General features: G+C 38.3%; 2 protein-coding genes across 3 annotated transcripts in view; one reads left to right on the top strand and one right to left on the bottom strand.

Annotated features, from left to right (window-relative positions):
- MOGAT1 (monoacylglycerol O-acyltransferase 1) overlaps window positions 1–1,638 on the bottom strand; it is a 33,154-nt gene extending 31,516 nt beyond the window's left edge. The window contains exons 1-2 of one of the 2 annotated variants that reach the window (XM_044432961.1): window positions 1,494–1,638; window positions 1,287–1,383 (exon numbers count right to left, since the gene is read on the bottom strand). In XM_044432961.1, coding sequence (XP_044288896.1) covers window positions 1,287–1,383; window positions 1,494–1,499 — 103 coding nt within the window. In that variant the 5' untranslated portion in view covers window positions 1,500–1,638. Of the gene's footprint in view, window positions 1–1,286 lie in introns of both variants that reach the window. The other variant, XM_044432960.1, reaches the window with a different exon arrangement.
- A 353-nt stretch (window positions 1,639–1,991) lies between these two features.
- FARSB (phenylalanyl-tRNA synthetase subunit beta) overlaps window positions 1,992–15,143 on the top strand; it is a 33,755-nt gene continuing 20,603 nt past the window's right edge. Inside the window, exons 1-8 of the mRNA XM_044432926.1 lie at window positions 1,992–2,099; window positions 3,884–3,939; window positions 8,610–8,764; window positions 10,023–10,095; window positions 10,584–10,699; window positions 11,619–11,769; window positions 12,814–12,922; window positions 14,772–14,842. Of these exons, the coding sequence (XP_044288861.1) occupies window positions 2,042–2,099; window positions 3,884–3,939; window positions 8,610–8,764; window positions 10,023–10,095; window positions 10,584–10,699; window positions 11,619–11,769; window positions 12,814–12,922; window positions 14,772–14,842 (789 nt within the window). The 5' untranslated portion in view covers window positions 1,992–2,041. The remainder of the gene's footprint in view (window positions 2,100–3,883; window positions 3,940–8,609; window positions 8,765–10,022; window positions 10,096–10,583; window positions 10,700–11,618; window positions 11,770–12,813; window positions 12,923–14,771; window positions 14,843–15,143) is intronic.

Below are 15,143 nucleotides of genomic sequence, written 5' to 3'. Positions count from 1 at the left end.
TGTGGTATGCAGAAAATGGGAACTAAAATGATCAAGGGGCTGGAGCAACTCCCTTATGATGACAAGCAATAACAGTGGGCAAGCTGGCTAAGAGCAGACACTGAACTGCTAGAATTATGACAAGATGGCAATTCTGTGCATTTGTAAGAAAGCCCTGTTGACTCCAGGGGAACCTCCTTTATTGGAAACTATGATGGACTCTTGTGTGAAGCTGGAATTCCCTGGTTAATTTTGATAGCATGACTATCTCATACTACTGGGAAGGAATCTAGTATGGAAGAAGGAACAGGTAACTAACATCAGCCTCGCAATTTTGATGCTATAATGAAGTAAGCAATTTTGATGCTATAATGAAGTAACGTGTTCACATCAGCAAAAAAGCAGAAGCAAAGGCAGAAGTTTATTCCCTTCCAAACTAAAGTTTAAATTAGTTACAAGTATTTAAGAAATGTTAGGGCTGCCTTACAAATGCTACCTGAAGCAGAAAAATATTTATTATTTACTTATTTATTTAAAGTTTTTATATGCTGTCCAATACCACAGTCTCTGGACAGCTTAGAAAAAAACAATAACATACCAACCAACAACACACTACATCTCACCATTAGTGTTAAATTCAAAGATAAAACCAATTAAATATTAAAATGCTGGGAAAATAAAAGGGGTTTCGCTTAACTCCAAAAAGAATAAAGTGACAGCGCCAGGTGAATCTCCCTGGGGAGCAAGTTCCAAAAGTAGCAATAAACTTTTCTGTGTTGTCTCCAGATATGGATGGGATGGAGTGAAAGAAAGTTAGGTAGATGAATCCAAGAAAGACTGGCTTGCAATAAGCTGCTGTATTATTATCTCTATACCGTGAGTGGCCTTGAAGATGAGTGACATACCCTATATACATTAAAAAAGCAATTTCATTCTTTTAGTGCTGATCTTTGTATAACCAAAACTACAGCATCTGCACCCAAGAGGGAGCTTTCGTGTATACACAAACACACACACACACACACACACACACACACATATCTATATCTGAACGGCGGGGAGGGGTATTAGGGAAAACCTAAATGTCAAAGGATTTAAAAACTGTGACCTTCACCTTTATTGGTAAAAAATAACATCTTAGATACACATTTGCGCTGCAATACTAACAATACTCACATTGTGTCAGGATGCAAATGGTAGAACAATCGCAGTCAGCAAGTTATAAAGACATTTTACATGAATTCAGTTTACTAACAGTGTCTGAAATCCTATATGCACTTCACAGCTGAAATCCTATACAAACTTACTAGGGAGCAAGTCCCATTGAAATATATAGGAGATTCCTTCGGAGTAGACGGGGATACGACCGTACTGTAAATCGCCTGTAATTATCCTGTAGCCAGGCTGAAAAATGGAAATATACAAGGAATATATTAAATCTAAATTACAGCAAAAGATCCTCTGGAAAGAGTACATCTCAGGCTACAGCAAAGAGACATCTAATACATTGACACCTCCATTGCCGCATCAAAGCTCTTCTAAGCCCAAATCCAGTGCCCAGCTGAATGTGAAAGGATCGGTCTCCACTGACTCGCATGGAGGCTGCTCTCTTCTTGCCAGCTCCTTGAAGGAGGTGCTAAATACGACCGGAAGGCAAGGGGAGGGCGATGCTATAACCTTTGCTTAGTCCATGGATAAGTCCACGGAACGAACCACCACCCTTTCTTCGGCTGATGTAACTTTCTGCGGTTGAGCTGTCTAAAAATGTGCCTGAGCAAATGTTTCTCAAATTTTCGGCAGGTTCAGCCTATTGTGCTATACAAAACGTGAATGCTCGCGTGTCTTCATAACTTAACAGGGTTTAAGTTCATGCGTGGGAGAATGAGCGAAGAGCGCATTGGATCGACAGAGTCGGATAAGGCAGCAGCTCGGACAGAAGACATTGACCGGCGAGGGCTGGCGCCGACCCGGCGAAGGGGCTTTCTTCGTTAAACGTGTCTGTGGCGCATGCGCCTTCGCAGTGTTCTGAGCGAGTAAGCGCTGTTCGGCGTGCGTTCGAATCATGCCGACTGTCAGTGTGAAGCGGGATTTGCTTTTCCAAGCGCTGGGAAGGAGTTACAGTAAGGGGCAGATGATCGAAGGGTCTGGCTAAGGGTGCTCGGGGTTGTAGCCAATATTAGTCCTATTTCAGTAGATCAATTTAAATGAATGACACTTAAGTTAGACTTACATCGGATGTAATGCTTGGATGCTTCTGACATGGGGGAGACGGGAGAAAAGGCAGCAGGACTGCCCAGAATATGCGTCTTCTCAGACCTAAGAGGTTAAGAGAGTGGCCACTTATAAAAAGGACAATAACAGATAATGATTTGCATCATATTTGCATGTATTCATATGTATCGTTGCGGATTACGAAATTACTATAAGTAGAAATGCAATGGCTGCCATCATAATGTGGAACACTGTGACAGGTGCCCTCTGTGCCTGTTTGTTTAGTCTGCTGTTCAGGTGCTAACTGGTGCTGGGCAAAGCTAGGATTTGGATGCAATAGTATTTTACAGTTTTATTAATTTTGTATTTATTGTAAACAAAAATAAGGAAGCTTTGGAGTTCTGATTCTTTGCACCCAGCATACTTGCCAATAGCTATCTTCCTACTTTTCTGTACCCAAAACTCTCATTGACTTTGTACTGAAGGAATATTACATTGTTGTTGAAAGCAGATTTTTGATAGTCTAGTTGGGGCACAGCTTGATCTTCCAAGAACATGTAGAAATATACAGTCTGAGGGTGAAGAGAAATTGGAAGCAATAGGGCGCAGAAAATGGATTAGATTAATATCATGAAGAAGATGAAAAAGATCAGAAGAGGAACTCAAATCAGATGGTTGGCTTGTAAAGTAAAATATAAGAAGGAAGAATTCCTGTTTTCAGTTATGAATTTGTAATCAATGTTGTACAATGACATTAGCAGTCTTGGTAATCTAAAGATTATCCCATTGCAAATAAATTCAAACATGAGCCAACATTGCGATGCAGCCGCCAAAAGGGCAAATGCTGTTTTGGGATGCATTAACAGAAGTATTACTTCCCAATCATGAGAATTAATAGTTCCTCTATACTCCTCACTAGTCAGACCTCACCTGGAATACTGTGACCAGTTCTGGGCACCAAGATTTAAGAAAGATACAGGTAAATTAGAAAGGGTCCAGCAGATGGCAACAAAAATGATCCAGGGTTTGGAAACACTGCCCTGTGAGGAGAGACTGAGGGAACTGGTCATGTTCAGCCTTGAGAAGAGAAGACTGAGGGGGGACATGATATCCCTCTATAAGTACCTCAAAGGCTGTCACAAAGAGGAAGGTCAAGATCTTTTCTTGCTAATGCCAGAATGTAGGACATAGAATAATCAAGTCAAGTTGCAGCAACCCAGATTCAGGCTGGACATCAGGAAAAGCTTCCTCATGGTCAGAGCAATACAGCAGTGGAACCAGCTGCCTAGAGAGGTGGTGGGCTCTCCCACACTGGAGACATTCAAAAAGAACCTGGACAGCCATCTGAGTGGGATGGTATAATGTAGTGTCCTGCAACAGCAGGGGCTTGGACTCAAGGGCCATCATGGCCCCTTCCAACTCTTCTATTCTATGATTCTATTATTCTGAGAGGAGTACTGTTCTGCTAAATGGATTACTTAGCAAAATTCAGTCTTTTTCTATCAATTTATATTCCACATGTTCATATTTATTTATTTCATTTCTATCTTGCCCAATAGCTGAAGCATCTTCAGAGATAATTCCTAATTAACTGCCAGTACAGAATCAGTTACTCTTTTCAAAACTACTGGATAATTTTGACTTATTGTAAATTTCAAGCATCCCAAAACTAATTAGAGGAATTTATTTTCAGCGGATGAAGAATTTGATGAACTTTGCTTTGAATTTGGTTTGGAACTTGACGAAATTGTAAGTATTAGTTACTGCCTTTTATACTTGCGGAAGTATTTAAGATCTAGCAAATGTGGTCTATAGCTGTTGTCCTACAAAGTTTTCTTCCTATGTCTTTAGAATCTAGTTCTGTAAATGCCTTATTCTAGCAGTGCTTTAGAGCAATTTATTCTAAATGTTCTTTCCCCAGTTCTTACAATCCTATGCTGCTTTTCAGGAACTGTCTGCCCTTGTTCCAAATGGTTCCCTAGATAGCTTCTTGTAGGAGAAATATTGTATTGTCATTGAAAGGGTCTTTCTTTTTCTACTCATCTAATTTGTATTTATTGATTTGGTTTGATTTCAATGTGAGGGATTATACCCTGCCTTTCTACCAAAAAATGGCACTCAAAGCAACCTACAAATCCTATTTAAAATAGATTGAAACAATCCCTCACATTGAAATAAAAAACAGTAAAAACATAGCACTTCAGGAATAGAAACAGCACCCAAGTCACATACTGACAAGCCAGAAGCCTTCTTAAATAAAGTGATATTTGTCTGTAGTCAGAGCAAGAGCAGAGAGGGAACAAACCTAGCCTTTCATGGGAAGGAGCATCACAGATAGGAAGTCACCAAAAGGGTCCCTTTTGCATTGCAACCAAATGTACATCTGATGGTGGCAGTCTCAAAAGAAGGACTTTTTCCAAAGATCTTAAGGACTCAGCAGAATTGCATGGCAGAGGGTGGTCTTCCTGGTAGCCTGTTCCCAAGCTGTATAGGGTTTTATAGGCCATAACCAGCACTTTGAATTCTTCCTAGAAACATTCTAGCAGCCAGTGAAACTGCTGTAACAAGGCAGATGTGTGCTTCCTGCAGCTGGCTTTGGACAACAGACTAGCCTCAGCATTCTGGACCAGCTCAAGTTTCTGAACTGTTTTCAAAGGCAGCCTCACATTGAGAAAATTATAGTAGTTCAAATGAGATGTAACATGTGACCATAGCCAGATAAAATGTCTCTAGCAATGGATACAAGTGGTGCTTCAGTCTTGGCTGTCCAAGTATATGCTCAGTTAACTGCTAAGACCTGGAAATCCAAGTTCAGCACCAAGTTCAAGAGTGAACCCAAACCTCAAGGGAACTGTGTCCTCATCTCTTTTTTGGATTGCTTTTTTACTGACCAGGAACATCTCTGTGTTCCTTCTTTGTGACAGCCATTCAAGGACTCAGTGCTATCATATCTCCCCTCTGTCTTCTTTTCTTAAGGCTAAACATGCCCAGCTTTTTCAGTCTCTTCTAGGGCTTTATTTCCATTCCCAGAGCATTTTATTGCCCTCTTCTGCACCTTTTCCAGATTGCTTGCATCTTTCTGAAGCTGAGGTGCCCAGAACTGGATGTGGTAGTCAAGATGAGGGCTAAACAATATTGAGTAGAAAGGAACTAGTATTTCATGTGATTTGGACATTTGTTAACATATCCCAAATAGCATTTGCCCTTTTTTGCAGCCACATCACATTGATGATTCATATTTGACTTGTGATCTACAATTCTAAGATCCTTCTTGCCTATAGTATTGTTGAGCCAAGTATTCACCATCTTATACCTATGAATTTGGTTTCTTTTTCCTTGGTGCAGAATTGACATTTTTCCATATTAAATTTCTTTCTTTTGTTTTCAGCTCAGTATTCCAATCTATTCAGATCACCACCCTGAGGCATTGTAAAGGGTGAGATATAAAAGCTTTAACTAGATAAATACCGTATTTTTTGCTCTATAAGACGCGCCTGACCATAAGACGCACCTAGTTTTTAGAGGAGGAAAACAAGAAAAAAAATATTCTGAATCAAATGGGCACATGATCACAGGCACATTCCCCATCACTTCCCCATGGGCTGCACATCTGACAGACTTACTGCACATACATATTCACTCTATAAGACGCACAGACATTTCCCCTTGCTTTTGAGGGGGGAAAAAGTGCGTCTTATAGAGCAAAAAATACGGTAAATAAAATTTGAATTTTGTTTCTGTCTTCCAGGGTATTAGCTATTCCACCCAGTTTTGTGTCATCTGCAAATCTGATAATTATTCCCTGCACTTCCTCATCCAAACCATTGAAAAAAATACTGAAGAGCAATGTACCTGGGATACTTATTACTTGTCCCTAGTGTAAGAAGGTGCCATTGATGAACATTCACTGAGTCTGATTTTGTAGACAACAATGGATCCACCGGATAGTTGTCCCATTGAGCCTACTTTTAGCTATTTTGTTAATCAGAGCATTATGGGACACTTTCTCAAAAACTTTGCTGAAGTCAAGATATATTATGTTGGCAGCATTCCTGCAGTCCACCAAGAAAGCTACCTGATCAAAAATCAGGATCAGATTATTCTGGCAGGATTTGTTCTTGAAAAATTCATGTTGGCTTCTAGTAATCACTACATTGTTTTCAAGGTGTTTGCAGACTGACTACTTTATCATCTGCTCCAGAATTTTCCCAGGGATTGATATCAGACTGACTGGTCTATAGTTACCTCTCTTTCCATTTTTTAAGATGGGAACAACATTAGCCCTTCTCCAGTCATCTGGTGCTTCTCCTATCCTCCATGATTTTTAAAGATAATAGACAGTGGTTCTGAGAATTATTTTTTCAGTTTCTTTATTGTTTTAGGATGCAGTACACCAGGCCCTCATTCAAAGTAATGAGTAGTTCCTTCACCAGTTGCTATCAGTCTCAAGCTGCGACCTTGACCCTTCAGCTAGTCATAGACCCTCTTTAGGGGAAAAACTGAGACAGAGTAGGGAGTGAGCACTTCCCCTTTCTTTGTCAGCTGTTATCTTTTTGTCATCCAGATTCACATTAGTTGTGGATGTTGACCTTTTCTTTCTTCTGACTTACTGTGAATGTATCTGAAGAAGATAACTTCAGTTCATTCTCAGCTTTAGCCTTCATGATGCCATTTCTGCAATTTCTTGCTAGCTGCCTGCACTCTTCCTTTGTAGCCTAGCCTTCCTTCCAACTTTGTGTATGTGTCCTTTTTTGTGTTCAGGTCATCTCAAAGCTTTCCTTGAAGCCACATTGTTTTCTTCTTTTGTTTTCAGCCTTCTTCTTGTTGGAAATGTTTGTAATTGTGCTTTTAGAATTTTATTTTCCAGAAATTCCATCCATCTTGGACTCCTTTTCTCATTAGAGTTGCTTGCCATGAATCATTGTTCTGAATGTATTAAAATTGGCTTTCCTACAACCTAGGGTACATGTTTGATTACCCCCAGCTTTAGCTTCTTTTAAAATCAAGAATTCAGGTCACTTTGCCCCAGAGTTCTTATAACTGCCACTTGATCAATTGTATCATCCCTGTAAGTTAGAATCAAGTCAAGGACAGCCAATGGGCTAGTTCCTTCCTCCACTTGCTGTAGGAGAAAGTTATCAATGACACAAGTGAGGCATTTCTTGGAAGGATGTGTTTGGCAGCATTTGTCTTCTGACAGATACTGGGGAAATAAAACACTCCCCACCATTACTTCTGCATCATACTTCCTTGACACAATGAGAATTTACTTTTAAAATTTTTTCTTCCTCATGCTTGGTAGTAGATTCCGACCACCATGTTCCCTTTATTCTTTGCTCCATTAATTTTAATCCAGATACTCTTGTGGACCTACTAACCTCATTCTTCTGTATTTCTGTGCAGAGATACATATCCTTCAATGAACTGAATATAGTTTCTATGTATAACTTTATTTCTTTTAATATTCATTTATCGGTCAGTTAACATTGTATAAATTGTTGTTCACTACCCGATAGAGCTTTGGCTATTAGGTGGTGTAGAAGTATAATTAATTTGCATTTTAGAAGTTTTCTGTATCCAGCAAAAATAAAATGATTACTTGTTACCTTGGGTTATCAGGAAGTAATGTACATAGCAACATCCCTATCATATCTCCCAAATATCACAGTAATGTTAGAGGTTGTATCCAATGTTAGTCCTACTTAGAATAGACTCACTGAAATAAATTACCCTGTTATACTAACATGGGATATAACTTTGTACCTGAATATTAATTATGTTGCTGATAATGGAAGTTTTTCTAGATTGTGATGTTTTAAACCTCTAGAAAATTGGGTTTCAGCTAGTCCAACTGCCTTATAGCTCTGATTTTGCACCTTACTTGTTATGTAGCTAATCGGACCGATATGCAAACTCAGGATTGTGTTGATGAATATTTTGTTTTTACTTTTTAATTGGGGTATTTGATTTGTGACTGTTCTATAACAAGTAAGTTCTAAGCTTCACTAGAAAGTAATTATATTTGTGGTGTTCTAATGTATAATAGGACACAGCTACTTAGGAATATACTGCTATTGGGGCAGCAAACTAGGGTAAGAACTTGCCTCAGGAGGGAAGGTTTGGGTTGGTATTAAAAGTTGCGAGCTAACAGTTTATTAGATACTTACTATCTTTGGGGATGGTAAGCACAGTTTGGATTTTTTTTTTTTTTTGCCTCAGGTGAAATCCTGCATATGCTTATGTCAGAGTAAATCCCAGTGAGTTACCCTAGTAAGGATTGTAGTATCCAACATAAAAATGGTTCCACTATTTGATGGATATATTCTGTTAAGCATCTTGTACCTCTCCATTTTGACTTGATCAAAATGCACAATTTTTGATATGCCATTCTGTATGTAAAGCATATTGTTTAATTTCAGACTTCGGAGAAGGACATCATAAGCAAAGAGAAGGGTGATGGGAAAGCAGAGGGTGCCTCAGACGTTGTTCTGTATAAAATTGATGTTCCTGCTAATCGGTATGATCTTCTTTGCTTAGAAGGTCTTGTCAGAGGTCTTCAGGTCTTTAAAGAGAGGTAATGTGCAATTTAGAAATGCTACATGTAGATACTTGCTAACCTGTATTAGCCAGAGATGAAATAAGCAGCCAGGTGAAACAATGTAACTTGTTTAGCTGCAAACAGCATTTGTGTAACTTGAGAACGGATGAACTGCCTTAAGTAAGCAAAGCTTGCAATATGCTTGGAAGCAATTGAATGATTATACACATATTTTTGATGTAAAAGTAACACTGTATTCTTGCCTTTCCTAATTTCAACAAGGTTAGTAATTATTAGATTATTAAAAACTCAGATGATTTGCTTTACTTTCAGTTTATGTAAGTGCTTTTTGCATTCATTGGCTGTTTGTTTATTTTTTAAGTAGCAACTTATAGCTCAGCAATGTTTGTCTGTCTATTTGTTTAAGACCCAGAAATGTATCCAATCTTGTGCATTCTTTCTTTGAATTCAGTTCCATTGTATTTAAGACCATCTTAAGTAAATGTGCATAGGATTGCAACCTTATTCACAAATGTCCTTTAATAACATTTTTATTGTTATTTATCATGTTTATGTCCCACCTGTTTCTCCTTGCAAGGACTCAAAGACAGCATAATCATCCTCTCCATTTTGGAGTGATCCAAATGATCTTTACAAGATAGGGACTCCCCACTTCTAGTAGGTTGTACTGCCATCTCTCCTTCTTTGCCAAACAGGCATTTGGTGTGGTCACTTTTCATATAAGAGAAGGAGGAGGGGCTTTATTCACAATCTTCACCCTTTCCATAGCACCCCAAACAATCAGTCTGGTGTACTTAATATGTTGGAACAAACCATCTTTCTGAAAAATCCATGTTATGGTCAGTCAGTGGAACTTGATAGACAGTCCTGGGTGCTTGTTGTTGTTTAATTATTCTGTAAAGCAAACTTTTATAAGTGAGAAAATGGAATGCAGTTTTTCTTTGGGGTGGGAGTCGTCACAATTTGTACACTGCTGGAGCACACTGATATATTTTACTTTCAGTAAATACAACTAAAAGTGCAGGTGTTTCCAGTAGATTTTTGAGGCTTAAAAAAGTGAAATTATCATTAAATACTTGGTGTAATTTAAGATATTGAAGGAACTGTCTGGCCTTATCCTGTACACGTGAGTGTGAGGCTGATGGAAAAGTGACAGAATGCTGTACATATTGATTAGAGAAAAGGAGGATTCAAGTAGGAACGGTCCAATCCCCTGCACTTGTGTGGATGTAAAATGCCCTTTAATGTTACAGTTGTACTCTCAATATTTTAGAATAAGAGCCCCACGATACAAAAAGATCACGCCATCCAGTGGTGAAATACAACGGCTTACCATCACAGAAGAGGTAAATAAAACTGAACTATATCTCAGATTGTGTGTAGATTAACAATAAATTTTCATAATTATTCTTAAACTTACTTTTGTTAGAGGTCGGGTGAGGACTGACAAGCAGTGCTTGTTCATTGTGATTTCATTAGTACTAGTGGTAGTTTTTTCTGTGAATGTTAATATATTTTTGCAGATCTGGTGGTTGGATGTTTTGGGTGGGTGATTGAGAGAGTTTAACTTCAAATCACATCAGAGTTCAGTAGACAATTACAAGCAACCTGTGGGTGAAAGTGATCACTGGCAATTGTCCCTGGCCTTTCACCTGTGAAACCAAAGAGACATTGTTTGCTTGAAAGCAAAACATAGTGCTAAATATAGCATTAGTGCTTCTAAAGTTTTTGGTCATGCCATATATTTTCATAACTACACTTGATTTCTTATACTACCAAAATCCCTTAAAAATCATTATTATACAGTCTATAATTGTACCCTTTTATATTGCAGACAGCCCATGTCCGTCCTTATGCTGTGGCTGCAGTTCTTCGTAACATAGCTTTTGTGAAGGACCGCTATGATAGTTTCATTGACCTACAAGAAAAACTACATCAGAATATATGCAGGTTAGTTGGATAGAATACATTTAATGATGAAATTCCGAGCTATGTTTTGTAACCGTAGTGATTTTGCATATTGAAAGAGGCAGTCTTATACGCGATAAGGAAAATGTTCTTAAAGCAGTATTTTGAGATGTGTGTTTTTCGTGGAAAGGAAAAAAAATTAGTATCGCTATAACTGAGGAAACTGCTTGGATAAAAAACCTTTGAGAACAGTCATGCTTGATATGCACTTTAGCACGTGATGTTGGAATCTCTGTTTGGAGACTAAATTAAGTGTCTTAGGGTACACACTTATCAATTTTGCCCTTAATGCTTGGTGGTTTAAGAGCGCCCAGTGCAGAGTGGGAGGAGCACCTTGTACTCTGCATTTCAGTTAGAAGACCATTTTTGATCATTGAGCTGAGGAGGGAAGGTGGTTAGAGTACAATCAGGATAACTTATTTTCTGGCAGCTCCACTATCGCGCCCTCCCCCCCACACACACACGTTACCTTTATTCCATTCTCCAGAGTCAGTTTCCCAACCTTACACTAAGCTGGCAGTGATGTTTCCATGCTGGAACAGGGGAGTCCAGAAGGGGAGGGATTGGAGCACAGATCCTCAGCTGTGCAATCAGAACTCTGTTACTGACCTTAGATTTGGGAATCTGTAATATCTGTGACCTCCTTGATGCTATTGGGAGGCCATAGAATATTTCCTTAGAGAAGAATCCTGTGCAAGTTTAGAAAGAAAAAGGCTTACATCTTCCAGCATGTCTCTACTAGCCGTGCTGGCCATAAGCATTCTTTCTACCTAGACTTGAATAGGATTTCACCTTTAATATTCTTGTAAAATTCTATACCTTCATTTTTCATCATTATATTATTTAATGGGAATTTCAGGTGTAGCTTGAGTCTTCATTATTTCTCTTGTTTTTGTTTTAGGAAAAGATCATTAGTTGCAATTGGTACCCATGATCTAGATACAATCTCTGGCCCATTTACATATACAGCTAAGCCACCATCTGAAATTAAATTCAAGCCCTTGAATCAGGACAAGGAGTATAATGCTAATGAAATCATGGATTTGTACAAGGTAGGTACCTTCACACTATTTAAGAGGTGTTTCTGGAAGAAAGTTCCAAGTGTTAGAAGAGATATGCTGCTCACAATCTAAATAATCATATAGTATTTTTTCTGCTTTTGACTGAACCTTCTAAACTCTGACCGTGGGCATGATGGCTGGACTGAAGGGAGTGTAATTCTAAGGGATCAGGTTGGAGATGGCTGTGCCTGAACATCTCTAAAATAGCTATCTGGGTTGTGACATTTTGTACCAGGTGTGGCTCCAGAGGGAGTTAATTTTGTGATGAGAACAATACGGTTCTAAGAAAAATTACATTGTTGCAATATACACAACCAACTCAATTCAAACACTACATGACATTCCTTTCTCATTTCCAAGCGCAGGAGAGCAAAATATGTTTTAGAGCTGCTTTTCTGTTCTTTTGACTCTTGACTTTATAGCTTCTCTCCTATGTCCATAGTGCTGCACTCTGCAGGAGGAAGGGTGGCCAAACATATTATTTGTTCATTCAGACTCCCAAATTATAGATAAGACAATTACTTGCTATGACTCTAAACCCTTCTGCTTCAGCATGCACACTCTTAGACATATAGCTTGTTTTACACCAAGTAGCAGTGTCAGTATCACCATGAGATAGAAACATAGAAACAGAGTGAGTCAGAAGGGGTCTCCTGGGCCATCTAGTCTGATCCCCAGCTCCAGCCAGCTCCACTCATGACATGCCAGTTTAGTCCTCTTTCTGATCAAGGCTCCTACTTGTGTCATTTATAGACTCCTGTTAGAAGATCATGAGAACAGGGACATACAAGGAATAAAGCTAATCTGTTGGGTGAATTGGACACTGTTTTCCAAGTGTGTGTATATATGTGTTTTTTTCCTTAGTAAAGCTCTTTAATATATAACATATTTCTGTGGGAAAGGTTGAAATTTATTGCTAGAAGCATTAGCATTGTCTTTTAGTTTAAATAAGATCATGATGCTGTAACTATGAAGTGATAACTTGGTATAGCTTCTCAGGCAAGAAATGTAAACATTAGTATGTGTTTGTTTTAGACAGATAGTCATCTTAAGCATTATCTTCATATTATTGAAAATGAACCACTTTATCCAGTCATCTATGACAGCAATGGTGTTGTTCTTTCCATGCCACCAATAATCAATGGTAAGATTGTTCTTTACTGCTTTTGTGTTAATTTCCTGTGGCTTAAGAATGATGGTTTTGCCCCAGATGTTTTCTGGTGAAGTTCAATGCTAATGCTTGTACCAACAGAGCATTCTTTATTTAAACTTATCTTGAACCTAGTGACCTTTTCTGTCTCTGGGGAAACCTTCAGACATTTTGAAAAGTGTTCTCAAGGTTTGTTTGTCATGAATCTGCAACAAAAAAGAAACATAATTTATTTTTTAAACAAAAATATTTTTGAATAAATTACAACTTATATAATGAAGAGTAGTTCAGAAATGCATGAATTGCAAGGCACACCGGGCTTGACTTCCAAGTGTACGCTAATTTGTAAATCTGTTCGTTGCTCCATAATTGTATTAATACAGTAACACAATAATATGTATTATTATTGTATCATTGTATTTTATACTAACTGTATTAATGTGATTTTATAATGTTTTATGTTTTATATTAATTATATTATATTACATTATATTAATTATTGTATTTATTTATTCATTAATTATTTAATAAATAAATAAATAAATAAAGAAAGAAAGAAAGAAAGAAAGAAAGAAAAAGAAAGTGTGAAGCAGCTCCAGGACTACATATTTGTATGAGCCCATCCTTAAAATGGTATTGAAAAGCTTAGGAATTGCACTTCAAAAACCATGGGCATAGGTGGCAGTTAATATTTCAGTTTGTTACAGATACTACTTTAACTCCAAATAAGTTAATTCCAAATAGTTTTATCTTGTGCCATTTTAGTACTGAACAGTGTTCTCAAACTGAGTAATTCGCCTCCATTCATTCAGTGTTTTTGTTTTGCTGTGGAATGGAGTTTTACATGCAATCCATTTAGGCAGTGTTGTGTCTGCATGTGAGACTTTCTAATTGTGGAAATGGTGGAGGGGTGAAAGGGAACCAATTCTCTCTCATATTAGAGGGTCACATGAGCTTGATGCTGTAATTTTAAAGATGGCTTATGGAAGTAAGGCCTGTTGGCTTCAGTGGCTTCAGTGGAATTGGCTTGTGCATAATGTACTGAGATGAATTTCAGATGCACCAAGCAATTGACCCTTAAGCAGGAGAACCCACCCTGAAGGTGGGGTTTGCTCTTTTTAGTTTTGGAACAGAGGAGGGGTATTCAATTTGGAATCAGCTTACTTCTTTAGTTGTTCTTGTTTTTAGTATGTATACTCCACTGTGTCTGTGCTTGCAAAGAATCTACAGTACTTAACAAAGTTCTCCTTGACTTCTGCAGTTCCCTTCTTGGTCATTTTTAAAGACTTTGACCTGGTCTGCTTGGAAAGTGGGGGAGAAGAATAGCCAGAAGAACTTGCATTAATGATTTTGAATTTTGCTGGCTGTTCTTCTCCCTTGACTCCCTTCACAAACCTATACATATATATATATATATAAATAAAGAGAGAGAGAGAGAGAGAGAGAGCGCGCGAGAGAGAGAGAGAGAGCGAGCGAGCTTTGTTTGTATAGCTGTGCTTTCATAGTGTGTTCCAGACAGCAGCTGAGTACACTGTCCAGGAAGTGAGTGCTGTGCTGTTTTTGGAACTGAATTAAAGTTTATCATACATCTCTTGTACAGGATGAGCAGTGATGGCAGAGGGAAGCAAGGAAACTTGCTGGACACCTCCAGATCCTTTTGCATGCCTAAAAGGCTTCTCTCCACCTATGCAAATTGGTTAAATTGTGTCATCTGACCTGCTAGCAACTCAGCTTAGGTGCTGTTGAATTAATAGAAGTGTCTAAAAGCTTGTTTGTATTTTAAATAAGAGGTCAACCCTTGCAACATCCAACAACTTCAAATGTCTGCACCTGTATTTTCCAGGGGACCATTCAAAAATAAGTCTGAACACCAAAAATGTGCTCATCGAATGTACAGCCACAGATCTTACCAAGGTAAATAATCTTGATCAAGGAGCAGAATATAGAGCAATAGTATATTTCTGATTTGTGAAGCAAAATGGAAAGGATGCATTTTTAAAGCTAATCACAACACTTTGTATAAAACCTCCAAAACTGTATCTTCAGCTAAATGCCAAGAGTTCAAGTATTTTATAAAGGGTGCCTGTTTCCAAAGCCAATGGATAATTGCTGGGCTGCAGTGTTGAATTAACATTTGTCCCTCTGGAAACTGAAGTTTAGATCAATGATCCATATGTTACCATGCCAGTTCAAAACTCTGATTTTCTGGCAGCCT

Source organism: Varanus komodoensis, unplaced genomic scaffold (genome assembly GCF_004798865.1).
Source record: "Varanus komodoensis strain SLA01 unplaced genomic scaffold, ASM479886v1 scaffold25, whole genome shotgun sequence".
NCBI classification, from domain to species: Eukaryota; Metazoa; Chordata; class Lepidosauria; order Squamata; family Varanidae; genus Varanus; species Varanus komodoensis.
The sequence above is the reverse complement of the archived record's forward strand: the minus strand, read 5'-3'. Positions and strand labels throughout refer to the sequence as shown.